Below are 26,970 nucleotides of genomic sequence, written 5' to 3'. Positions count from 1 at the left end.
TGTTTATAGCAGCAATGTCTACAATAGCCAAACTATGGAAGGAACCTAGATGTCCATCAACAGATGAATGGATAAAGATGTGGTATATACAGAATGGAATACTATGCAGCCATCCAAAGAAATGAAATCTTGCCATTTGCGATGACATGGATGGAACTAGAGGGTATCATGCTTAGCGAAATAAGTCAATCGGAGAAAGACAACTATCATATGATCTCCCTGATATGAGGAAGTGGAGATGCAACATGGGGGGTTAAGGGGGTAGGAGAAGAATAAATGAAACAAGATGGGATTGGGAGGGAGAAAAACCATAAGTGACTCTTAATCTCACAAAATAAACTGAGGGTTGCTGGGGAGAGGGGGGTTGAGAGAAGGGGGTGGGGTTATGGACATTGGGGAGGGTATGTGCTATGGTGAGTGCTGTGAAGTGTGTAAACCTGGCGATTCACAGACTTGTACCCCTGGGGATAAAAATACATGTTTATAAAAAATAAAAATAAAAAAGAATTCCAGTGAAGGGGGGTGCCTGGGGGGCTCAGTCATTAAGTCTCTGCCTTGGGCTCAGGTCATGATCCCAGGGTCCTGGGATAGAGCCCCCCATCGGGCTCCCTGTGCATCGGGCTCCCTGCTCAGGGAGAAACCTGCTTCTCTCTCTCCCTCTGCCTGCCTCTCTTTCTACTTATGATCTCTCTCTCTGTCAAATAAATAAGTAAAATCTTAAAAAAAAAAAAAATTCCAGTGAGGGATGCCTGGGTGGCTCAGTTGGTTAAGCAACTGCCTTTGGCTCAGGTCATGATCCGAAAGTCCCAGGATCGAGTCCTGTATCAGGCTCCCCCCTCCCCCCAGTGGGGAGTGTGCTTCTCCCTCTCTTTCCCCTCTCATGCTTTCTCTTTCTCATTCTCCCTCGCTCTCAAATAAATAAAATCTAGTAAAAAAAGGAAAAAAAAAAAAGAATTCCAGTGAGATACAACTTTATCATTCTAGGATGGCTAAAATTAAAAAGACTGCTAAGTGTTAGGCTGTGGAGACATTGGAACCCTTAATATATTGCTGATAAGAATCTAAAGTGGTGCAGCCGCTTTGGAAAATAGTCTGGCAGTTTCTCAGAAAGGCTAAACATAGGGTTACCACATGACTCAGCACCTTCTCTCCAGGGTATGTACCCAAGAAAATTGAAAACATGTGTTCCCATTAAAACCTGTATGCACGGGCGCCTGGGTGGCTCAGTTGGTTGAGCGTCTGACTCTTAGTTTAGCTCAGGTCATGAGCTCATGGGTTGGGATTGAGCCCCATTGTCGGACTTCATGCTCACTCGACACTTGAGAGTCTCTCCCCACCTTCCCTAACCCCTGCTTGGGCATGCTCTTTCTCTCCAAAATAAATGTAGGGGTGCCTGGGTGACACATTCAGTTAAACATCTGCCTTTAACTCAGTTCAGAGTCTCAGGGTCCTGGGGTTGAGCTCCATATGGGGCTCCCTGTTCAGTGGGGAGCCTGCTTTTCCCTCTTCCTCTCCTCCCTGCTTGTGCTCTCTCTCGCTATCTCTCTCAAATAAATAAATAAAATCTTTAAAATAAATAGGGGCGGGACACCTGGGTTGCTCAGTTGGTTGGATGACTGCCTTCGGCTCAGGTCATGATCCCGGAGTCCCGGGATCAAGTCCAGCATCGGGCTCCCAGCTCCACGGGGAGTCTGCTTCTCCCTCTGACCTTCTCCTCGCTCATGCTCTCTCTCACTGCCTCTCTCTCAAATAAATAAAATCTTTAAAAAATAAATAAAATAAAATAAATAGGGGCACCTGGGTGGCTCAGTTGTTAAGTGTCTGCCTTCGGCTCAGGTCATGATCCTAGGGTCCTGGGATCAAGCCCCACAACTGGCTCTCTACTCGATGGGAGGCCTGCTTCTCCCTCTCCCACTCCTGCTGCTTGTATTCCCTCTCTTGCTGTCTCTCTGTCAAATGAATAAAATCTTGAAAAAAAAAATCTTAAGAAAAAGACTTGTACACAAATGTTCATAACAGCAAGTTTCATAAAATTTGGAAACAACCCAAATATTTATCAACCAGTGAATGGATAAATAAAATATAGTGTATCCATCAATGGAATATTATCCAGTCATAAAAAGGGAGTACTGGAGCATGCAACAGCGTGGGGGAACCTTGAGAACATTACACTAATTGAAAGAACCAGACACTAAAGAACACATATGATTCACCTTAAATGTCCAGAATAGGCAGACCTAAGGAGACACATTATAGATTGGTGATTACCTGTTGCTGGGAGGCTCAGGTGGAAATGGAGTGACTGCTGATGGGTAAGGGATTTTTTTTTAGTGTGTTTCTAAAATTAATTCTAATGGTTGCAAAATTCTTCAATAATCATTAAAACAGTTTTACACTTTAAATGGGTGAATGATATGGTATTGTGAGTTATATTTCAGTAAGCTCTTACCAAAAATATCTGCCAACCAGCATTAAAAACAAATACATAAAATTCAATATATTTGCCTAGAAATAATAAATGAGATGGTAGAAACCAAAAAGTAAACTGGAAGGTAATGTAACAGTATAGAGTGAGTACAGGTGCTTTGAGGTCAGACTGTTTAGCTTAGACCCAGGTCCTGCCACTTGCTAACTGTATGAAGCTCCTCAGGTTCTTTGCATTATAGTATCTGTTTGTTGTGTTGTCCTAAGGATTAAATTGGGATAGAATATTATAAAACACTTAAATGCAGTTCTTGGTGCACAATCATTGCTCAATAAATCTTAGGCTGTTTGAGGTAGGACCTAATATAAAAGAAGTAATGAACCAGTTGGGTTTTCACTAGGTGTTTCTGCAAATTTCATATTGAGCTTATTTTTTAAAGCTTTTATTTTTTTTAAATTTTGGGCTTTTTGTTTTGTTTTTTTGTTTTTTAAGTAATCTCTGAACCCAACATGGGGCTCGAACTCATAACTGCAAGAGTTGTATGTTCTACTGATGGGGTGCCTGGGTGGCTCAGTGGGTTAAAACCTCTGCCTTCGGCTCTGGTCATGATCCCAGAGTCCTGGGATCGAGCCCCACATCGGGCTCTCTGCTCAGTGGTAAGCCTGCTTCTCTTCCTCTCTTTCTCTGCCTACTTGTGATCTCTATGAAATAAATAAATACAATCTTTAAAAAAAAAATCATGCAGGTGTTTTCTGGCTATTTGTTAGAGCCTCAAGCAAGAAAGCCCTCCTATTGGATTTTCTTACTTCATATGGGCTGGGGACACTATAGTTTTGCAGCAGCCTAGGTGGGTTTGAGAGCAAAGGGATAGCGAGGTAGAAAAGGAAAAAAAAACTTACTGACATCTGAGGAATGAAGGGCATTGCACCTTAAAAATGAAAATTGCTGCTCTGCACTGGAATCTTCATATGCCAGTCCAGGAAGTGATTGCTATTCTTAAATTCTTAAATATTTTACCACTTAGAAATCAAAAGAGTAGGTACTTGTGGTACGTCCTTTATTAAACAGTATAGCTGCAGCGTAGAAGAACAAAGAGGGGGATGCGGGAGGAGAACAGTGATTGCTGGAGGCCAGGACGAAAGTAAGAGGGACAGGGCAGGAGGGATCAGAGCCACACAGAAGACCCGGTTCAAAACCCGTAAGATACGAAGGTTTTTTTTTCTGTTGCGTTCTGATTTTTTTTTTTCTTCCTCTTTTACCATTCCAGACAGTTTTCCCCTCCCTTTTGTTATGTTGGGTTCAGATTTGTTACATTCTGGCACACATTTCTCTCCTAGATCTCTGCTGAATTGCTGACCAGATCTTTTTCTATACTACTTTCCTCTTAAAGCGCATTTTTCTTCCTTTGAAAATTTAACTGTATTTCTTTTCCTTATTCAGCTACTGCTTCAGGGGTTTTCTTCCCATCTTTCCTCTCTCTCTGTTGTACACAGTCTTACCTCCACACTTTGAAACACGTATTTAAGTTGTAATGTAGCTTGATCTTAGAAGATTTACCTTTTGGTGGTCTTTTCTTTCTTTGTTGTCTCTCAGCTTTTAGACAGAATTTGATCTTGTTCTGTTTTTCAAGATTTTATTTATTTATTAGAGCAAGAGAGAGAGAAAATGAGTTGGGGGGAGCAGAGGGAGAGGGACAAGCAAACTCCCCACTGAGCAGGGACCCTGACGTGGGGGTCCATCCCAGGACCCTGAGATCATGACCTGAGCCAAAGCAGATGCTTAACCCACTGAGCCAGCCAGCTGCCCCAGGCAGAATTTGATCTTTAAACTGTAATATATATAGACATATGGAGAATGTTAGTAGAAAAATAAACTTTATAATGGTGATTCATCTAATTAAAACCCTTAATTGATTGGAAGATACTCTGATTTGAAGAGAAAGAAACAAAAGTTGAGAAAATAGGAGATCCTTGTTCTTGATGTTTCCAAAGGATAGATCTTAGGAGAGGAGGGATTTTACCTCAGTACAATGAAGAGCTTTTAATCTTTCAGTGCTGTCTAAAGATGATCTCTCAGTTAAAGTAACTCACTTATATTTGCATATACTGACTTATATTTAGAAATACAAATTTTATTACAGAAACCTATATAGATATGGGAAAAATAAATTACACACACATGCACATAAAATTCCCTAGGCATCCTTGAAATGAAGCGTGAAAGTTGAATAATTTTTTTTTTTTTTAAGATAGTTTAGAGTATGGTTTATGTGAGGAGTGAAATCAGAGGCCTATTACCTTCTACTTCTGGAACAGTCATAGTGTGTTTAATGAAGAAAATCTTTCCCAGGCAGCTTGAGTGGATTACTTTTCTTCAAATCATATAAGTAGTTAAAGTAATTACAGTTGAACCTTTGCTTCATTTACCTAAAATGCTGTGTTGACCTTAAGGAGGTGGCAGTTGTCTTTCTTTTCCTTCTTTTTTTTTTGCTTTGCTTTAAACAAACTAAACTGTTGATAAATACTTGCTGCTCTTTGGATTCTATTTGAGAAGAACTTCTTACCAGCTGGGTAGGGCGTGACTTCTCAGCTACCTTGACAAGCAGTAACCATGTGTACATTCGGTTATGATACTGGCAATTTCTGTGTATGTGCATTTCCCAACATAACAGCCAGAAAACTTAGGCTTCCTGTTACTAAGGTATTTATAATTCTAAAATCCAAGAAGTTCAGCATTTTGCAAAAAACCTTGTCAGAGCATCCTTCCCTTCTAGTCTCCTTTTTCATTTCTGTAACTTAGCAGTTATAAACCAAATGCATATCTGAAAATGCCATCCAGTGCAAGCTATTATTTTTGTGACATTGAGAAAAGAAAATTAAGCTTAGAGTTGAGTATCTTTCAGTTAAAAGGAAAAAAACCCTGTATTTATTAAATATGTACTAACTCCTGAGATCTTTCTTTGTCTCTGCCGGTGCTCTGCTCTGCCATTATTTCCGGACACAGGAAGAGCCCAGGCAGAGGGAGGATGAGTGCGTGACAGAAATGTTCTAATATACGCTCCACTCCAGACGAGTGAGCTGTAGATTTCTTCTAACTGCTTTTTTAGTCTGACTCTGTTTCCTGTCACCTCAGTACTTCCTTTCTTATATTGGATCAAGTCCCCATTCTTCTATAACCTTAATTGCTTCCGTACAGCCCCCACCTCCAAATAATAGCCACTTTGGGGTTAGAGCATTTTAAAAGGGGACACAGACATTCAGTTCATAGCACCAGCCTTGCTGAGTAAGCACTGTGTCTGATCTAGACTTCTTTAGGCAGTGGCAATAAGGAGATGGCTAAGAGGCAACATTGCTTAGTTATTCTTGGGCCCCTAGTCTGTCTCCCTTTCTCTGCATGTAACATGGGAAATACTGCAACCTCCCGCAGAGAGAGTGGTCTGAGAATGGAGTGAGAGGACCTGTGGTGTCCGGCCCAGGGTGGATGGATGCTCTAAACAGTAGCTACAATTTTGATTTTGTCTTTTCCTTCTTACGTATTTTATTTTTACAATAATTTCTTGCCTTTTTGCAATCTTTCTCATTTTCTTCTAGTAGCATCTTCTCATTTCCCCCTTTTTTAGTCTCTCTGTTCCCCAATCTTCTCTCCATACCCTCAAGTTTCTCCTATTATCTATTCTCTTATCACTTCCATCTCTCCTTTCTGTCCACTCCAGACTGAAGCTTCCTCTTGGCTTTTTTCTCGTAAATTTTCCAAGGATGGAAATTTGCCTTTCCTAAGGATTGTTGTTGTGTTAGGCTTATTTAAAAACATTTTTATTTATAAAGGTGAGCAGAAAAGAAGAGGAGAAATATAGGTTTAACAGGAAGTTCTGTATCAGGTAACAGGTTATATCCATTGAATGGAAACAAGTGATGATTGGAGGCCCTGTTACCTTTGTCTCCTTGCCCACCTTCCCCTGAAAGAGGTTTTTCAAAGAAACCACCCTAAACGAAGAATGGGTTAATCCCATTTCTTTGCTAGGTAGCTGGACAATAGGCGGGATGATCTTCTGGCTTGATGTTGCTGTCAACTTTAGCAGATACCTCTGTAATTCTAGTTTCATAGTCTACTTTGAGTATCTTGTCAGGAAAGCATGTAATATCCTTTAATTATGTAATCAGTTATTTCTTTTCAAAAGTAATATGCCAGTGGAAAAAAGAGGAAAATGAATTACATCACTTTCTTTCCTTAGCAAAACATATTAAAATAATCACAGTGGAAGTATAAATAAATTTCACAGGGAAGTTATTCTCGTGTCTACAGTCCTGCTGCTGTATGTGGACTTTGGGACTGATTTTGTTTTTTCCAACCAAAATATTTTTTTCTGATAAATCACCTTTTAAAAAATTTTTTCCCTGGAGGATAGTTGTGGCACTAGAAGACAATTTTAAGTTATTGTTCTAAAACCTGAACTCTGTTACAGTCATAAAAGAATTTTTGAGATTGACATTCTTTTAATATTTTCCTTTATTCCTACTCTCTTTACAGTCCTCATAGATGTGAATAAACTTCCGAGATTCTACTTTGATTATCTGGAGTTCTGGCTTTAAATTATATTTTGTGTATACCAAGGAACATGTTTGGTTACTCATGCTTTTTGTGAGGCCTGTAAACTTAATTTTATTTTAGAGTTATGCATGTCAACGGGAAGTATGCTTCAAACTACAGAATTTAAATGAAACCTATTAAAGCTCTCTTCTCCCTTCTCCACTGCTTTTTCTTCAGGCTCCTGTTCCAAAGAGTGCACTTATTCCCGTAATTCCCATCACCAAATCAACAGGCTCCCGGTTCCGGAATAGTGTGGAAGGATTGAATCAGGAGATTGAAATAATAATTAAAGAGACTGGGGAAAAGGAAGAACAACTTATAGTAAGTAATCTTGTTTCTTAAAATTGTCCTTCCACATTAACTGTTCTAATTCTTTAAAAAGTTACAGTTTCAGTTTCCATATTTACTTATGTTTCTTCCTTTTCATTGAGAGAGAATGAAAATTTGTCTCTCTTGAAAAACTTCGACCTTAGCAAGTGAATGAAAAGTTTTAATTTGTTTGCATCTCATAGAGATAACTGATAGGACTTAAATTTAGGTCCCTGAACAGAAACTACTTTTTGTTTATCTGTATTTAAAAATCACTAGACAGGTGTTATACTTCTCATCTGCTGTAACTCCATGTAACAAAAGTTTAGATTACAAATCTGTTGGGGACGGAGGTGTATGACTTCAAATACTTTCTAAGAAGGAATCTACCTGTTCCCTTACTGTTTGATTGTGAGTTACTATTTGGTTGACTTTATGATCATGAAGTGCAATTCTACTTACCTATAAGATGATAAGACATGGGGAGCCTAGGTGGCTCAGTTGTTTAAGGGTCTGCTTTTGGCTCAGGTCATGATCCCAGGGTGAAGGAATCGAGCTCCACGTCAGCCTCCATGCTTAGCCGTGAGCCTGGATCTCATTTTCCCTCTACCTCTCTCTCTCTTTCTCTCTCTCAAATAAATAAAATATTTTTAAAAATACATGTTAAGACATAAGAATGATTCCTATGGAAGACACAGAAAATTCCTGTATATATTTAAGAGCATGTCACAGTATATTTAAGCTTACATTCTTCAGTGAAAGAGGAATTGGGGAGTTTGAAGTAGTGTTTTATTGATGCTTAAGATATCTGCTCTGTGAAGATTAAAGGTTGGTTTAGCTTAGAAAGACATAGCTCCCCACACGCTGTTGCCCATACTGCATGATGAGTAACCCCCCTAATATAAGAGAGGAACATGAACCAAAGGGAGCTGGTTTTCCTGCCAAGTGAGCCACACAGGATTTCCTCTGAATGTTCTTGATTCCCCCCTATAATTACTGTTGCTACCATTAACCTTTCCCTTATTAAGGAAGGTTTCTTTGGAAAAACGGGGAGATGTATGTGGGCAGAGGATAAAAGTAACAGGACCTGTCATCAAATATCACTAGTTCACACAATGGCTAACCTTCTCTTCTGATATGGAACCTGGGGTTATACCTAGGTTTCTTTTCTCTTCTCTCTTTTAAACATGGCAGTTCTTCACAAGTTTAAAAATACTTAGCACATAATAAATAACTCAATCACTGCATTTATCATTCAGCAAGCTTTGACCACCTGTTGTGGACCTACCCCCGGAGTACAGAGTCATCGCATATGCTGCTCACTGCTTAGTAGGGCAGTCATATGAGACTGGGATGTCACTTAGGGAGCAACACAAAGCCTTTTTTCTCGATAGGCCTGATAAATGGGGCATTTCTGATCTGTGAATCATCTGGAAGAATAGGGGAGGGTTGATATGGGGTGCATTTCTGGTGAATTTTGAAATCAATGATAAAATACTTATGTTTTTGAAATTTTGTAACAGCCGCAAGATATTCCAGACGGGCATCGTGCACCGCCCCCACTCGTGCAGAGAAGTAGCAGCACACGCAGCATCGACACGCAGACCCCCGGTGGGGCAGACAAGGGGAGCAACAACAGCAGCCGTTCTCAGTCTGTGTCCCCCACATCGTTCCTCACCATCTCGAACGAAGGTAGCGAAGAGAGCCCTTGTTCGGCTGATGACCTGCTTGTTGATCCCAGGGATAAAGGTACAATGCAGGAGGAGTTTATTACCAGATCAGTGAGCACCCCCTGTTCTATCATTCATTCCGTTCATTTTGTAGTAGAACACACACACTTAAGGCTACTGAGGTAATTACTTTGACATACGTTCTTAACAGAGATTTTAAAAACTTGAAGTACAAACCAGTCAGGTTTTACTGTGGTGCCAAGTGATGGTCTAGTTGGGTGGGTTTATGGATTTTGGTTTGTATCTTTTCTTTTTTCCTTTTCCTTGTTAATACTAGTTCCGTATATGTTCCGAGAAACATCCTTTTTGGTATAAATGGACATTTGTCTTGAAAGACTTTGTTTTCTTTCACCTTAGTTGTTTTGTTTCTATTACCTTACTATTTTCAGTTGAACTTTAAATCTTCAAATTAATGTTTTTCAGAATATCTTTCCATGACATTTCTAACACGAATTAAGCAGACTTATGTCAATGCAAGATGAGTATTGAAGGCAAGCCCGTAGTGAAAGGTTGGAAGGCTACTTACAGTACAAAGTCCCTGTGCAACTCAGAAGATAACTTGGAGACTTAAGCTGTTTGAATATTAATTACTAATGTTCTTGCCTTTTGAAACAAACATGGCCTGTCATCTGTCTGTATCAGGGCAGTATTTTGTTAGCCTAACCCAAGGTACTCTGTGTACTTGAGAGCAATGATACATTTGTAAATTCTGCAGCCCAGTTTAGAACCTACTCCAAGTGTGTTGAATGTCCTAAAAAGTTACAATGGCCATTATTCAGTTGCCTAAATTACTGAGACTGTAACAAGTGCAAAGAACATAAGATTTCCTGAAGAAGTCCGTTAAAGCTATGGGCAGTTGTAAATGTTATTATTTGGAACCTTTTTTTTTTTTTTTTTTAACCAGCTTCTAGGTTAAGCAAAATATGGCTATTCCAGGCCCATACCCTCCACCAGTTAAATCACAAGCCCTGGGGGATCGATACAAGTACCAGTAGTTTTTAATGCTCCCAGGTGATTCCACTCTGTAGGAGGTCTGACACCTTTAACAGAATTCAGTCTTTTGGTTGGGCTGTGTGTTTCTTATCAGGAATCTGCATAATTAACTACTACTTATACTTATTGTTAGGATTGAAAGGAATAGTAAATACAAACCATTTAGCACAGCTCCTGGTACTTAGTGCTCAATCAAATGTAACACTGCCCCCTACCCTTAAAAAAATATGGCCATTAAACTCTGCCCCTTGTTTCCCATACTTTCTACTTTTACTTCAGTAGCAAGTTGGAACTCCATGAATTTTACGTAATGCTTTATTTGACCTTAGGAGAACTGGTGACTGGTTAGCTTCTCTGAGTTTCTTTTATAAGAAAACAAGGCCACAGTGCTACTGCCTGCAAAAAATTTATGGCTTAGTTGACACAGACTGAAAATTTAGGACACTTAGGTAATGTATTAGGAATTTTAAGTTAATGTAGTGGAAGCTGAGGATGTCAGCCCTGAACAGGAATGCCAGAGTTGAAGAAGTTTTTGCTTAGATAGGATTAATTTGGAAAGATTTCAAAACTTCAAGCTAGGAAGTTTTGGCAAATGACTGGAGATGAACCTGTTAGGTATGGGGAAGTTCACAGGCAGAAGGGAAGCCTTTGGTGTACATTGCTTCTCACTGCCCGGAGCAGAGATTGTATTTAGAGGAGCAGAGAAACTAAGAAATGCTGCAGGGCAGGCGGAGAGTGAATGACAGGCCACCTGTGGAGAGTCATCTCAGCTACGTGTGCTGGGAAGAAAGGAACCGGCATTTGAGTCTGACTGCTGGTCCTGAAACAGAAGTAGGGAGCAGGGTGTCCGTGTCAAGTGAGATAGGCCTAAGCTGTAGTAATTGTAAGTGGAAAAGAAATAAGCATTTTTTGTTTATGAGTTTATTTAGCCAACATGAATTATCCCCTCTTTAGCAGGCATTATGTCATATGAGGGGGGTGTTCTTAGCCTCAAGTAGTTCGGGGTGTGGGGGGAGGCCATGTACACGTAAGTGTATTATGACTGCATTTATGTGGTAATAATGCCTTAGTAATCCAGCATGCCATTTTTTGCAGAGAATGGGAACAACTCTCCTTTGCCCAAATATGCAACGTCACCAAAACCTAACAACAGTTACATGTTCAAAAGGGAACCTCCCGAGGGCTGCGAAAGGGTCAAAGTCTTTGAGGAATGCTCGTAAGTATCCCCACAATAACTTCTATTATGAGAATTTTCAAGTAAGTTGAAGAACAGTGCAGTGATTACCCGTATATCCGCAACCCAGACTCCTTAGTTAACATTCTGTTGATGCGTGCTTTGTCTGCACATGGTGCTGGTAGTTTCTGCTAAAGTATGTGGAAATAAGTTGCAGACATCATGACACTTCACTGTAACTACAATTTAATATTTGTCTCCTAAAAGTAACCATACTACTCCCACATAACCAAAATATTATTATCACACCAAACAAAATTAACAACAGTGCTTAATATCAGCAAATACCCAGTTTCTTTCAAGGATTGAATTCCCTTCAGATTTTGTGTACTTTTGGTCTCTAGTTCTTTAAACGGTATTAGAAATATTTTGTCTAGGGGCGCCTGGGTGGCTCAGTGGGTTAAGCCGCTGCCTTTGGCTCAGGTCATGATCCCAGGGTCCTGGGATCGAGTCCCGCATCGGGCTCTCTGCTCAGCAGGGAGCCTGCCTCCCTCTCTCTCTCTCTCTCTGCCTGCCTCTCTGTCTACTTGTGATCTCTTTCTGTCAAATAAATAAATAAAATCTTTAAAAAAAAATATTTTGTCTATCTGTATAGGAAATAGAGTTCTACTACTTTGTAGAATCAGGTTACGGTGATGACGATAATGTAAGAAGCAGATTTTAAATAGTGTCTAGGACCGTTGATACATGATTTCTTATGCTCATATTTCTGCTGACTGGTACTCTAGGGGAAGTACTATAATTTTAGACTCAAAATTTGCTCAGAATTAGCCTTAGTAATTTCAGTAGCCGTGGCTCCTCGCTCTGTAAGTGATGGCTACAGCATTGTAGGTATGTGCGAGACAGCGGATGAAGTACTGAACATTATTTGGGGGTGTAATGGTAGTACTGAGCTCTCGCTACTAGTCTTGCTATGGCTGCACGTCTTAGAGTCACCCTTCTGGGTTTTTCTCGCTTGTGAAACCTGAAACACAATGTGAAGATTGTCTAGCCTTGTCTGACTCATGTCATCGATCTTTTTCCTTCTTTATGAACATCTTGGAATCATTTTGAAATATGGCATCCTTTTGTTCATGTGTGTGATCCTCCGGTCAGTGCTTCCTTTTGCCTAAATGCTGAATAATTTTGCCACGCAAAGAGCATTGTTTTTGAATTCCCTCAGTTTCTTTTTTTTTTTTTTAATTCCTTCAATTTCTATACTAGGAAATCCCAGCTGTCAGCGTCCCATCTGCTTTTGTGACAGTAATTGAAAACTCCATTTTAGCAACTGCTCCCCCGCCCCCCCCACCTTGCCTTCTATGTTAGACTAAAAGCTTGACTGGTGCCAGCGAAAATTGAAGCAAAATTTCTCCAGACGCGTTCCACGGACTCCCTGAATCATTATCATCTGAAGTATGTGTTTGAGCTGCAGATTCCCAAGCCCATTCCAGGCCTGATGCATAAATATGGAGGCAGGACCAGGACTGTGCATCTCTGACAGACACCCCATTTTTTTTTTAAGATTTTATTTATTTATTTGACAGAGAGAGATCACAAGTAGGCAGAGAGGCAGGCAGAGAGAGAGAGGGAGGAGGAAGCAGGCTCCCTGCCAAGCAGAGAGCCCGAGCAGGGCTCAATCCCAGGACCCCGAGATCATGACCTGAGCCGAAGGCAGAGGCTTAACCCACTGAGCCACCCAGGTGCCCAGCACCTCATAATTTTTTATGCCCAAGTTGCAGATGCTGGCTTAGACTTTTCCAGGAGAGTTCTTAAGATGTAGAATCATTTTACTAAGTAAAAGTCACATGGGCCAAATGGACTTTTTTGGAATTGAGCTCATTGATTTACTCATTGGTAGTTAAAATTGCCCAAATGTGGTGGTGCCTGGGTGGCTCAGTCAGTTAAGCACCTAACTCTTGATTTTAGCTTAGGTCATGATCTCTGGATCTTGGGGTTGAGCCCGCGTGGGGCTTACACTCAGCATAGAGTCTGCTTGGAATTCTCTCTCCCTCCGCTCCCCCCCCCCCATGCTTACATGCTCATTCTTTCTCTGAATAAATAAATAAAATCTTAAAAAGATTGTCCAAATGCAGAGAAATCATTAGTTGGTTCAAAAGCAGTTTCAATTCCTTTTATAAATCACTGAATATTTGTTGTGTAGGTTGGCGTCTTGTGGTATCTAAGCCTTTAACTCTTGAATTTGGAAAATTTCTCAGGACTTAGTATCTGAACTATGTATATACTGTTACATTATTTGTATCTAAAGGGAGGGAAAAATGGATAGGGCTGTGTGTGTGTGGATGGATAGCTAGATTAGAGAAATAGAAGGTAAACCCTAACATCTTACATGTTTTGTGGCACATCCATCTGTTATTGGTAGGTAAACTTTCTCTTTTTAAAATGTACAGAGTTTGTTATACATTATACTGATATGAAGGATGTGTGGCATACAGAAACTTATTCTTTCTTAAACATTTTCATTACGTTTCAAAAATAAGTGAACAACAGTATCGTAACGATACTATTACGATAATGATACTGTTATGATAACAATATGTTACAGATACGAACAACAGTATCGTAAGAATGGATTCCTTAGAGGTAATTTTTAAGTTTCTGTCAATAAAACAAATGACTCAAGGTCTAAAAAAATTAGTCTCTTCTTACCTACCTCTGGCAAAATGAGAGCAAACCCACTGGGCACACTAGCAACAAACAAACATAAATTATCGGTCCCAGTTAAACATTTTAGGGTTATTTAATCATTCCTTGAAGAATATTTTTAACTCTTAACTAATGTTTGAAAGGCAGTAACTCGGGGAACCTGGGTGGCTCAGTTGTTAAGCAACTGCTTTTGGCTTGGGTCGTGATCCCAGGGTCCAGGATTGAGCCCCGCATCGGGCTCCCTGCTCCTTGTGGGAAGCCTGCTTCTCCCTCTCCCAGTCTCCCTGCTTGTGTTCCTTCTCTCACTGTGTCTCTCTCTGTCAAATAAATAAATAAAATTTTTTTTTAAAAAGGCTGTAACTCTGACATGAACTGGGGATTGGAGTGGGGTGAGGGTTGTTTCTAGAACTGTATTGTTTATTTACCTGAAAGAAAATGGGTGGTTGAATTTAGACCCAGAATTTAAACCACATCTTGTACTTTCAGTCTCTCTGTTCTTTGTGATACAGTACATACCATAGCCATATCGTCTGTACTTAGTCCTTTTTTAAAAAAAGTCACATATGCTATTTCTTCCTCCAAACTAATGAATTCCTTGGTCTTAGTTACCTTATATTCCTAGGTATTATGGCCTCTTTGCAGTATAGCGGTATTATTAAAAATATAACATGACCCTCCTCTCTCTCTCCCTCCTTTCAATTATAAGTAACTTGGATCCACCATTTTCTTTTCTGGTAATTTATGCCTGCATTTAAAGATACATATACAAGCCTTTAAAAAAAGATAAAGAATTCCTTGCATCAGTATAAGAATACCTAGAATTACTATGCAGCCCATCCATCAGGTTTTCAGAAAGTTAGCTCGCAACAGTTATATCCACTTGGAGAGACAATCCTTTTGGAATAATTTCTTAAGGAAAAATAAAAATTTAAAGTTAGTTCTGAGATTTTTTTTTTTCCTCTATTTATGCTTACTGAGTTGAAGAAAGCTTTGAAGTAGTATTGGTGCTTGTAGCTTCTGCTAGCGTAGGTATACATTGGTTTTCCACCCCGGTGCTGGATGATTTGTTTCTTGAGTGGTTTGCTTCTAGACAGATGTTAGAGATCAGGAGTGCTTCCTCTGCTAGGTTGGGGTGGCCACTGGAAGAGGGGACAAAGGAAGGTTTTTTTGTGGGGGATTTGGGGGATATTTACTGTTAATGTTTTGTTTGATCTTGGCACTAGTTCTTACTGTTTATATTATTTTCTGTGAGCTCTGTTTTAATGAAAGCAGTAAGGAAATTCATTTTTAACAAGATAACCTCAAAAAAATTAATTAACTAAAAACCTAGGCCTCATTTGGAGGATTGGTCTTTTTTCCCTAAGAATGAACGTTATTTCTAATAATTCCACCTTCAGAAGAAAATTCAAGCATTTTTAAATTATGGAAACCTAACCTCAACCTCCTGTTTTCTTTAAGGAATTGAAAACCACACTCTCATATATTAGAGGAGTGTGTTCCCTTCTTACCACTGATATATCCAAATACACTTGTGGCCCTAAAAGTACTTGACGTTTCCATTGTATATTAGAACAGTGCATTAAGTAAATCATCAGTTAAATGATTTCTTTGTTCTTAAATTACTGTATTTGTCAGAGCTGTCCTTGGGTAGGATTCACTATCAATAAAATCAGCCCACCAAAAGCATTGTCTACTTGGAGCTTTTTCGGAGGGGGTACCATTCCCCAGGTCTATTGTTTATTAATTTTTTAAAAGATATTTATTTATTTATTTATTTGTTATAGAGAGAGCAGAAGCAGGAAGAGCGGCAGGCAGAGGGAGAACGCTCCCCACTGAGCAAGGAGCTTGATATGGGACTCTATCTCAGGACCCTGGGATCATGACCTGAGCTGAAGGCAGATGCTTAACCGACTGAGCCCCCCAGGTGTCCCTGATTATTAATTTCTTACAACTCAGCCCAGATGTTACTTCCCTTGTAAGCTTTCTTTTACCAAATTCTCCCTCTTCCTCTGTGCCACAGGTTATCCACTCTCCTGTGCTACCTTTAAACCTTTTATAAGATATTTTTATCACATCTCTTGGACCCTTTACAGGAGTTCTTAACCTTTTTTTGTTCTGTGGACACCATTGGCAGTGTGGCAAAGATTAGGGATGCTTGAAGTAATTCATAACTTCTCTGAATAATGTTTTAAATGCAGAAAACATGGAAGATTACAAATGGGATTAATTATGTTGAAATACAGTTCTATTCCCAGTACCTCCCACCCCCCCCAAAAAAAACTACATATTTAATCAGTCTCCTGCAGATTGTTTCATTTGGGGGGTCCCCAGAATCTGTTGCAGAGTTGGCACACTTGAATTCAAATTTTTAAAATTTCATTAGGAGAGGTGAGAACTAACAATACTTTTATCATATGATCATTATTACCTTTTCCCACCTGAATTTTGATTTACTTAGGTTCTCCTACCTAATTTCTTTTTAATTTTGTGGCACTTCATATTTAACAATTTAATTTTTTAGTACCTTTTTTTCATAGAATACCATTAATACTAGTACCCGTTCCCAACCATTTGGGTTAGTTTTCAGGAGTACCTGGAGACAGGAAGGGACAGTGATTAGTTTTTTTTTTTTTTTTTTTAAAGATTTTATTTATTTATTTGACAGAGATCACAAGTAGGCAGAGAGGCAGGCAGAGAGAGAGAGGAGGAAGCAGGCTCCCCGCTGAGCAGAGAGCCCGATGCGGGGCTCAATCCCAGGACCCTGAGATCACGACCCGAGCCGAAGGCAGAGCCTTTAACCCACTGAGCCACCCAGGTGCCCCGATTAGTTTTATTTTGAGTTTACATTTCCATTATGTTTCTCAGACAACCATCTTGGTTAACTCAAAAAATTTGTTTCAGTCAAAGGGATTCTTAAGCACACTTGAAGAGAAAACTCAACACCTACCAAAGTTTAGTCATGCAGTGGTGGAATTTAGCAAAAGAGGGATATTGTGTGTCATTAATTGACTTGCTTTCTCCCTTCAAAATAGTACAGACTTTGGAAAAATCGTAGTAGTGGAACATATTTTTGTCTTTAAACATCTGGAATTTCTTTTGCCTTAGGAAATTGTTTATTCCTAATGGCTGTCTTAGATCTTCATTGAGATGCAGAGCTCGTCAGCCTGGGTCCCCGGTATGGTGCACGGGTTCTTCAGGGAACTGAAAGCAGCAAAAATAAATGATGTCCTTTTGGCATTCTAAGTACATATTTTGAATTATGTGTCTAATTCCATTTTGGCCCATAGCATTTGAAGCTTTTGATATTTCTTGTACATGTAAGTTATCTGTTTAGAAAAAAAAAAAAAACAATGAAAGAACTTACTTCCAGTGATCTGTGTGTGACTTAACAACAACCGGGTTGTCTGTTCTGTGCCTAGGCCAAAACAACTCCATGAAATCCCAGCCTTTTACTGTCCCGACAAAAACAAAGTGAATTTCATTCCTAAAAGCGGCTCTGCCTTCTGCCTCGTCAGCATCCTCAAGCCACTCCTTCCCACACCAGATCTCACCCTCAAGGGCTCTGGTCACAGTCTGACAGTTAGCACAGGCATGACCACCACGCTGCTGCAGCCCATTGCTGTGGCCTCCCTGTCTACAAACACAGAGCAAGACCGAGTCTCTCGAGGAACGAGTACAGTCATGCCCTCGGCCTCTCTGCTCCCACCACCAGAACCCATCGAGGAAGCCGAAGGATAGGTCACAGGGCTGTGTGGCCGGTTTTCCGAGCAACTGAGAACCTCCTCAGATCATTTCTTTGTGATGGCATCGCACGCCCAGTTGGCTGTGAAGTGTGCTCCAGCTCTCGGCGGGGACGAGTCACAGTGTAGCTTCTGGAAGAAGGCAGCGCCCTCTGATGGCTTTGCTCACTTGTGAAGGCCGATCCTCATTGCTTAGCCTGCTTTATCTCAAAGCACTGGTTGAAATAAGAAAGGTCTCATTCTTTACTTTTGGAGGGCCGGTATCACATCATTTTTTTGTTTTCAAATTAAACTTCTTAAAAAAAAAACAAAAACAAAAACAACTGATCCCTGCAAACATAATTCCTGAAGGGAGACATGAATGATGCTGCAAGAACCATCTTTTATATGAAAATGACTATTTTATAATACCAGTGTTACATTTTCTGAAACGTAGCAAACAGGATGTTCAAAGATTCTTTGGTGGCCTCTTGTTTCTTGTTTCCCTTTCTAGATGTGTGCTTTTCTCCGCTGTTTCCAGCTTTGGGACCAAAGGGATTGTTGACATTTTCCCAGCGATCTTAATCTCATGACTATGTTTTTCTCCCAAACAAGAATTGATAGGTAAATGCATTGAGCAAATATATAACAAGAGATAAAAAGCAATATTAAATGAGTACATTATGTGATTTATGTTTTTTGATGTCAGAAGTTTGTGCTTTGGGTGAAATACTTGTAAAACTGCTGTTTTCTTCACTACACCTGTATACATTTCACCATGTGGTCAGAAAAATTATAGTCTGGAGACAAGTGCTTTAACATGTTCTCACCCATCATTGGAACTTGGTTGAAAAGTCAGTGAGCCAAAAGGAAACTACCCAGTGTTGATGACTAGCTAGGAGTAAGGAGCCCCTTTGGATTTCTACAAAATGCTTATCACACGATCTCTCTTTATCATCACTGTATCATAGTTCCAAGAGGTCCTAAAATGACTGTGCATGGATTTCCTCCTTTGCTTTTGTGATGTTGTTGTCTCGTGGAATTGGTCAGGGTCAGTAGTTTGCCAGGAGTGTAATCCATTGAAATAGCAATCGGTAGTCACAGAATCTTGCGACTGACATTTTCTTTATGGTGGCTGACACTGAGATAATGTTGCTTACAGATTTTGCTAGTTTTCCCTCCAGCATTCCACACAGTGGGGAAGACAGGCCAGGAGAGCTTCAGAGCATATAAACAACAGAGATCTTTGAAAAATACATACAGTTTTGGATTTAGGCTCATCTTAATACAATCACTGCCAGTATCACATGCCAACAGTATTTCATGTTTCGTGTATGTGGTAGTGAAAGTAAGGAGCAGCTCTTTTTAAAAATGAGTTTCGGCAAACAGTATTGATAAAAAGCATCCTTCTAAGATCTTCATATACTACCTATGATGCAATAATTTAATGTACCTATACATACTATAGGGAGAAAAAAAATTTAAATACTTGTAAAAGGGATACAGTTTAGAAAGTTTAATATGTCAGTTTGTTCGGACATAAACCATCAGAGGAAACCTCATGGTAGCAATAAATCTTCTGAAAGGACTTCTTATACTCATGCACCTTTAAAACATCTAAGTAATTAAAATTATGCCCTATGAAGTTTAAAATGGAGATGTATTTAGGCAAATTAGATAAATTCAAACATTTGTATAAGTCTGTCAGGTTTCAGTTGGTAGCACTGCTGAATTTCGGTACCTTCTCCATCCAAAGCTAATTTACTTGGAATTAGTACACTGTGGCTTCTCAATCAGTAAAACTCAGTTCTTCAGGATCTAAATTTTCTGGTTTGTTGGTTTCTTGAGAACCTTGATTCTTTCTTTGCCTTGTTATGTGTCTTGACTTTACCATTTCGCCCCTGAGAACTGCTCTATCCAAAAGTACAGAAGAAAAGGTAATGAAACTCACCAGGTGAGTTGGTATGAATGGTAGGAGGAGGAAGTTAAAAACAAGTTTTAAAAACCCTCAGTTTTTGGGTTACTTGAATTTCATTAAATCTGTTCTTTACCTTACACTTATTTTCTGTCCATTCCTCTAAATCACAGGGGTGTTTTATAAGTAAAATGCCACTTTATAAACAGTTTTTCCCTTTACTCTGTTGTGCATATATGTGTGATCCACTTCTTTCTGTAGAGTTTCAGATATCCTGAATCTAAAGTAATTTAAAACCGGAATAGGAGAACAAGTTTGAGAGTTATTATTTACATAATCTTATAAGTGGAACTTTGAATGTTTGGTTGTAAGGAGAATTTGAATTTGCAGGTAAATTAATTGTGTGGCAACCGAAAATATCCCTTAGGTTTGGGAGAAATAGAGCCTGAGATTTGAAAGAAAGACAAAAAGGTCCAAGGTCCAAACAGCTCTAACTGCCAGTGCCAAAGGGCTGATTTTTAAGCGTATGAGCTTTATTGCAGTCTTGAAAAATATTAACCCATAGGTCCATTCAGCTCTTTTGCTTAACCGTTAGTTCACAGGTGGCTGATTTTTAAAAGAAATGGATCTACTTTCAAAAGAATATTTTCTAAAATTACATTCCATATTATCTTGTTATTCTGTAGAAAACTGTATAGAAGATAAATTAGGATAGCTTCAATGGGAATATAATTTAAATTTTGAAAAGTTTTAAATAAATTTTCTTCCATTGCAGGAAAAGAAATAGGTGGCATGTATATTTTGGCAAAAGGAGCTATTCTCTAGTCATTTTCTTTGTCTTAAGTTTCTTAAGTTATTTTTTACTCTTATGTCTTCCTTCTGATGATGAAAACATAAAAAAATTATTGTTTCTGATCATGACTAAGTCTCTTCCTTGTCGTGACTTTTGTTAGCAGTTATATTTTTAAAATACCTGTTCTGCCTCTTTGGTTAATATGACAAGCATGGATGCCAAAATTATTTTTGAACTAGAGTCTTCATTTTGTTTAAAATATTTCTTACTTCTTATGACAAGCCAAATCAGCCTTTTAGAAGGTGCTATTGCTAACTGTGGAGTAACTGGCAGCAAGAAAGCCTTTTTTTTTTCCTTTTTTAATGGTTGGCTTTTGCTGGAAAGAAGATATTTTTAAAAATGGCAGAATTTATAGCCTTCTCTCCAAGATTAGGACTGGGTTGTCAAGATTTTCTTCTGTTAAAGGAAATAAAAGAAAAATTGCCATTACTGAATTCAGTTTACTGTTTTAAACTTAAGATTCATTCCTTAATGCTTGGAATTTTGATGTCTCAAAACCGGACCAGTGGAAGTGCTAAATTTGCATTAAAAAAGCTAAGAATACTTCGCACTTTAAGGTTTAAGTTTTACTCTGCTTAAATTAATGATAAGCAGAGCAGCCCTGAACAATATTTTGTTTATACAATCCTGTTGAAGAATATAATTTATGGTTTTCTTTTTGAAGTCTGTATCTTTCATCTCTGTTTAAGCTGTGTAAATCTTTTTAAAATGCAATTTTTAAAAATTTTGTTTTTCTAACAAAAATGTCCCAAAAAATAGCATTTCCAATGGTGATAAATATTGTTATTATGTACTTATGTATTCCCTGTATCTGACACTTACTGCTGCCTCACAAGAAAATAGAACTTTTATGTTAAAAATAAAGTCTGTTCTTCTTGAGAGTTTTTTTCCTGTGTACTTTTATGAATGTTGTTACTTCAGTTCATATTTTCTTTTCAGACACTTCTAGCCTGAAATAACTTATAAATAGTACATTCTTTTTCACAAATGTATATAGAAAAATGAGTGTGTCTAAGTAGCAGGAAATGTAATATTGTCAGTTATTTCTTCTCTCTCTTTACTTGCTCTGGAACTTAAAGTACGTGATCTTTGTGGTAAACCGTGATAAACTGAAAGACAATACCTGTTTATAAGTAATTCATTACTTCATAGGTAGACATTTAGCTGGTACACTTAATTTTATCCTGAAGTACACATAGAGGATTTTTTCCTTTTGTTTGGTAATTCAGTTTTTCTAAATCAGCCATGTGCTTCCATAAGTACAGTGGTTTATATATGCAAGGTAGGTGTTCAGGCTCGGGGGTTTAGTCCATATGCATAGAGCGGAACTAGTCAGAGATGCCCAATGTGGGCTGTGTTGTACGGAGTCTGTATAACACGTAGAAAATAAGTCACCACAGCAGTCTGTCATAAAATTACATTGTAAAAAATTCTAAAAATTATTTGTGGGGGAAATAGCTCGAATTTGGGGATAGCTAAGGACTACATACTTACATTACAATGTAACATAGCGTCAGATGCAAAGAAGATCTCAGATTGGTTCCAAATCTTCACTTTTTTTTTCTTTTAGTCATTCCCCTCCAACTTTAAAGAGGTTGAGAGGAAAAAAAATACATTTTTTTAAAGATAGAACAAGAGAGAGCAAACAAGCAGGGGGCAGGGGGCAGAGGCAGAAGGAGAAAGAGCTCTCATGACCCTGAGATCACGATCTGAAACTTAGTGGGTTGCTTAACCAACTGTGCTACCCAGGTACTCTAAGAGGAGAAAATTTAGATCTCAAGTGGGTGTTCCTCTCTTCTATTTATTTGATTTTTTTTTCTTTGATTCATTAAATATACCACACACACAAAAAAACTTTTTAGGTCTGTAATCTTTTCCCTTTCAATTGCTTTTAAGTGATTGGGTGTGAGATACAATACCCTTTTCATAGCAGTTCCCTGCCAATGTGTCAATATCAGCTTTTTTCCTTGCTAAGATAAGGTGTGCTTTTAAAATATCTTTATTTTAAACTTCTAGAGCATGGTGTGGTATACAAATAGTCTTTGTATCTCTTTGGTTTAGTGTTTTCCAAACTGGGTCTTGAAATGAATGTAATGGGTCTAACCAGTGTTTTGTTTTTTTAATGAAGCAGAATAGAAAAAATAAATATTCATACATAAGGAGAGTATTATTTGTGTGTAAAACTCTTACTAGACGTAGATACACATTAGGTTGTAAAATAAAATCAATTTCTTACTGTGAGTTGGAATCAAAATGGTTTGAAAAAGACTGCTCTAGATACAACTTTTTGTGTGTATGCCTTTAGGTTGGTTTGGTATCTTAACAGAGAGGAGACTAGAGTCTTTAAGACATTGTCTCTAATTCCCTTTAATTAGTATCTCCAAATTGCTGGATTTGTAAAAATAAAATCCTAGTCTTTTCTGCGGTTCGCATCTTTTTCAAACTGAGAACTCACTTCTGTACTCCTTGTTTGATTTTGTATGCCTGTATGGATTAGTCTTGCTAAATCATTATGTTTTATAGATGATTGTCATGGAGTCTTCTCCATATTATTTTTCTCCAAGGTTATTTTTGAGATCGTTGGGATAATTGAGAGGAAGTGCAGCAAAAGCCCTGTATTTAGGGCCACAATTTGGTACCCGCTCTGGCTCAGCAGCTTAGTGGTCGTGGGAGCTTGAGCAAAGAAGTCCCCTTGTTGAGCTTTACTTTTCTTCTTGATGAGATGAAGGGAATAAATAGTGCTTATCTGGTAAGTGGCTACTGAATGTGAAAATAGCTTAACTTAAGAAAACTAGAAGCAAACACTTGTTATCTCCTTTATATTTTGGTAGATAAGTTTATTCAATCTTTAAGAAAGCCCAAAGTTTTCAATCTTAGGAAATGGTCCCATGTAGTTCATTTTCGCTTATAAAGTTGTAATACATTTAATCCTTGAACAACAGTTTTTTTTTTTTTCAATAAATACTGGAAAAAGTTTTAAAGATTTTTGACAGTTTGAAAAAACAAATGAACTACATACCTTAGAATTATTAAAAAAAATTAAAGGTATCTCATGAATGCATAAAATATGTGTGGACAGTAGTCTATTTTATCATTTACTACCATAAAATATACACAAAATATCGTAAGTTAAAATTTATCAAAACTTAGTTGCACACATAGCCATACATGGTGCCATTTATACTCAAGAGCAGTATAAACAAACAGAAAGAAGTGCTATAAAATAACTGCATAAAATTTACTGTAGTGCATCCTATGTTACTGTAGTAATTTCGTTTACCTGTTTCTATTTCAGTAAGTTCAGGTGTTACAAGTATCCTCTTAAAATACTGTGTGACATTTAAAAAAAAATTTTTTTTTAATGCTGTGTGACAATCATCATGAGCAGGTTGTCTTTTCAGTAAGTTACGTAGGACAGTAAAAAGTGATCGTGCAGTTCTCATGTATTTTTCGTGTTTAGTGCATTACCATAAACCTTGACTAACACCATGGGACCCATACAAAGTACCACTAGATATGCCGGATGTTCTCTCAAGAAGCAGAGGAAAAAAATAGAATTGTTTGATAATTTACCATAGCTTGAGGTCTGAAGCTGCAGTAGCAACACTTTTAAGATAAATTAGTATACGGACCGTTGTAAAAAAAAAAAAAAAAATGCGAAGCCACTGTAGCTACATCAGGCGTGAAAACCTTGCAAAACACCTTTTTATCTTGTATTGAAAATGCAGCTTTTATGTGGGTACAGAATCACTGTAAGAAAGACATACCTATAGACTAATGCAATATGAGAAAACCTGAAGTTACTATATGACAAAACAAAAGGAAAATGAAGGAATGATTCAAAGCTAGAGAATTTAATGCCAGGAAGGAACAGTTTGATAATTTGGGGAAGTGGTTTGGTTTAAAAAATGTCAAGATAACCGAACACCTTCTGATGACCAAGAGGCAGCAGATGAGTTCCCAGACATTGTAAAGACAAGCCTCATTAAGAAAATAATAGATGAGAGAGGATATCTGCCTGAATAGTTTTTTTTTTTTTTTTAAGATTTTATTTATTTAGCAGAGATGACAAGTAGGCAGAGAGGCAGAAACAGGCTCCCCACCAAGCAGAGAGCCCAATGCAGGGCTCGATCCCAGAACCCTGGGATCATGACCTGAGCCGAAAGCAGAGGCTTTAACCCACTGAGCCACCCAGGTGCCCCACTGAACAGTTTTTAATGCAGATCAAAGTGCCTTATTCTTTTTTTTTTTTTTAATATTTATTTATTTATTTGACAGAGATCACAAGGAGGCAGAGAGGCAGGCAGAGAGAGAGGAGGAAGCAGACTCCCTGCTGAGCAGAGAGCCCGATGYGGGGCTTGATCCCAGAACCCTGGGATCATGACCTGAGCCAAAGGCAGAGGCCTTAACCCACTGAGCCACCCAGGTGCCCCTCAAAGTGCCTTATTCTTGGGGGAAAATGCCATTAAAGGACATTTAATAGGAAGAAAAGTGAGCACTAGAATTGGAGGCAGGAATAGATAAGCTAATTCCACTGTTTTTGTGCAAATGTAGCTGGGTTTATGATCAGGACCGCCCTTCTCTATAAAGCTACTGATCCCCAAGTCAAGGGAAAAGATATCAGCAGCCAGTTTTCCACAACAAAAACGTCTGGACAAGGAGAACTCGTTTTCTGGGTTGGTTCCACTGGTGCTTTGTCCCTGAAGTCAGGAAGTAGCTTGCCAATGAGGGACTGCCTTTTAAACGTTTTTTTGATATTGGACAATGCCCTGGTCACCCTAAGACCCCGTGAGTTCACCAAAGACATCAAATTGGTCTACTTGCCCCCAAACACGGTGTCTAATTCAGCCTGCAGGTCAGGGGATCATAGGGACTTTTTTTTTTTTTTAAGATTTCATTTATTTGTCAGAGCACAACAGGGAGAACAGCAGAAAGAGGGAGAAGCAAGCTCTCCACTGAGCAAGGAGCTTGATGTGGGGCTTGATCCCAGGACCCCCAGATCAAGACCTGAGCCGAAGACAGACGCTTAACTGACTGAGCCACCCCGGGGGTCCCAAGGGACTTTTTTTTTTTTTTTTAAGATTTTTTTTTTTTAAATTTGACACAGAGATCACAAGTAGGCAGAGAGGCAGGCAGAGAGAGGGAGAGAAGCAGGCTCCCTGCTGAGCAGAGAGCCTGATGCGGGGCTTGATCCCAGGACCCTGGGATCATGACCTGAGCTGAAGGCAGAGGCTTAACCCACTGAGCCACCCAGGTGCCCCGGGACTTTTAAGGCTCATTACACACTGTACTGAATGGAAAATATTGTCAACACCATGGAGGAGAATCCCGATAGAACATCATGAAAGGCTTGAAGGAAGGATTACACCACTGTTACAGAAAAAGCTGTGAAAGCCATGAAACCCAAAAGAATAAATTCCTACTGGAGAAAATGGCGTCCACATGTTATGTATGATTTCACAGGACTTAGGACAGTCAGTCAAGGAAATCGTGAGAGATTGTGGATGTGGCAAAAATGTGTGTGTGAAGAGTTTCAGACATATGGTTCTTGGAGAAATTCAAGAGCTGACAGACACCACGCAAGAGGAATTAACAAAAAATGTGATGGAGGGGAGAGCTTCCCAGCCTGTGCCAGACCACGAGCACGAAGATGTAGAAGCAGCGGCACCAGAAAAGAGTGGACATTCGACAGTCTGGCAGAAGGTTTGCATATTCAAGACGAATTTCCACTTGTTTCATAACATGGACCCTTCTGTGATACAGGCGCTGAAACCAAAGCAAATGGTAGAAGGAGGCGTGATACCAAATAGAATTACTTTTAGAGAAACAAGAAAGCAAAAAAAGCATGTTTTGACATGACTGTGCATTTCCCTAAAGTTGACCCTGAGTGCACCTGCTTCTCCTGCCTTGTGTCCCTGCTGCCCTGGGGACCGTGTGAGGTCAAACGCGCCCCCAGCCCTGCTGCCCTGTCAGCACGAGGGTGAGGATGGTGATCTTTATGGGGCTTCCACTTAATGAGCAGTAACTAATCACGATGCCGTGCTGTTGATAAACTTAACCGTTGTGTATGTTGTATCTTCGTGTGGCGATCTGGAGACTGTATGGTGGGAGCTGCATGAGATGTTTTTGTGTCATCGTCGTACTGCCTGAGTGTTCATTGTGTAGAGCATCCTGTGCAAGACTCCCAGTGGATTGCCTGTCCTCACGCAGGCAGAAGGTGAGTGACGTTTAATGTAAAATTAATGTGTTTTGTTTATAACCTTGTTTTCAAGGATTACGTTTACCGTACGTTGTGCTTCTCATAATTGGAGCAGCTGTGTCAGCCTGTCCTCACAAGTAAGTGGTATTTTTAAAAAAGTACTGTTTCCAGTACCGTATTGTGGATGACACTACTGCTGAAGGTGGGCCGTAAAAACGTTACGATCCGCTCATCAGTGTATGGCCAGGCTGCTGGGAAGCCGTCAGGCTGATCCTGCTTCGCTATCAGGGTGTGAATTGTTCGCCTGTGAATAAGTATGAATTTCTTTTTCACATGATCTTCATTTTTTATGACTAGTGTTAG

The 26,970-nt window shown here is 39.1% G+C and overlaps 1 protein-coding gene across 2 annotated transcripts in view; it reads left to right on the top strand.

Annotated features, from left to right (window-relative positions):
* Nucleotides 1-21,289, top strand: part of FAM117B (family with sequence similarity 117 member B) — a 72,922-nt gene extending 51,633 nt beyond the window's left edge. The window contains exons 5-8 of one of the 2 annotated variants that reach the window (XM_032860058.1): nt 7,190-7,333; nt 8,845-9,013; nt 11,140-11,260; nt 17,341-21,289. In XM_032860058.1, coding sequence (XP_032715949.1) covers nt 7,190-7,333; nt 8,845-9,013; nt 11,140-11,260; nt 17,341-17,659 — 753 coding nt within the window. In that variant the 3' untranslated portion in view covers nt 17,660-21,289. Of the gene's footprint in view, nt 1-7,189; nt 7,334-8,844; nt 9,071-11,139; nt 11,261-17,340 lie in introns of both variants that reach the window. The other variant, XM_032860057.1, reaches the window with a different exon arrangement.
* Nucleotides 21,290-26,970: the final 5,681 nt, after the last annotated feature.

Source organism: Lontra canadensis, unplaced genomic scaffold (genome assembly GCF_010015895.1).
Source record: "Lontra canadensis isolate GAN:19392208 unplaced genomic scaffold, GSC_riverotter_1.0 scaffold18, whole genome shotgun sequence".
Lineage (NCBI taxonomy): Eukaryota > Metazoa > Chordata > Mammalia > Carnivora > Mustelidae > Lontra > Lontra canadensis.
This window is presented reverse-complemented; position numbering and strand designations above follow the sequence as displayed.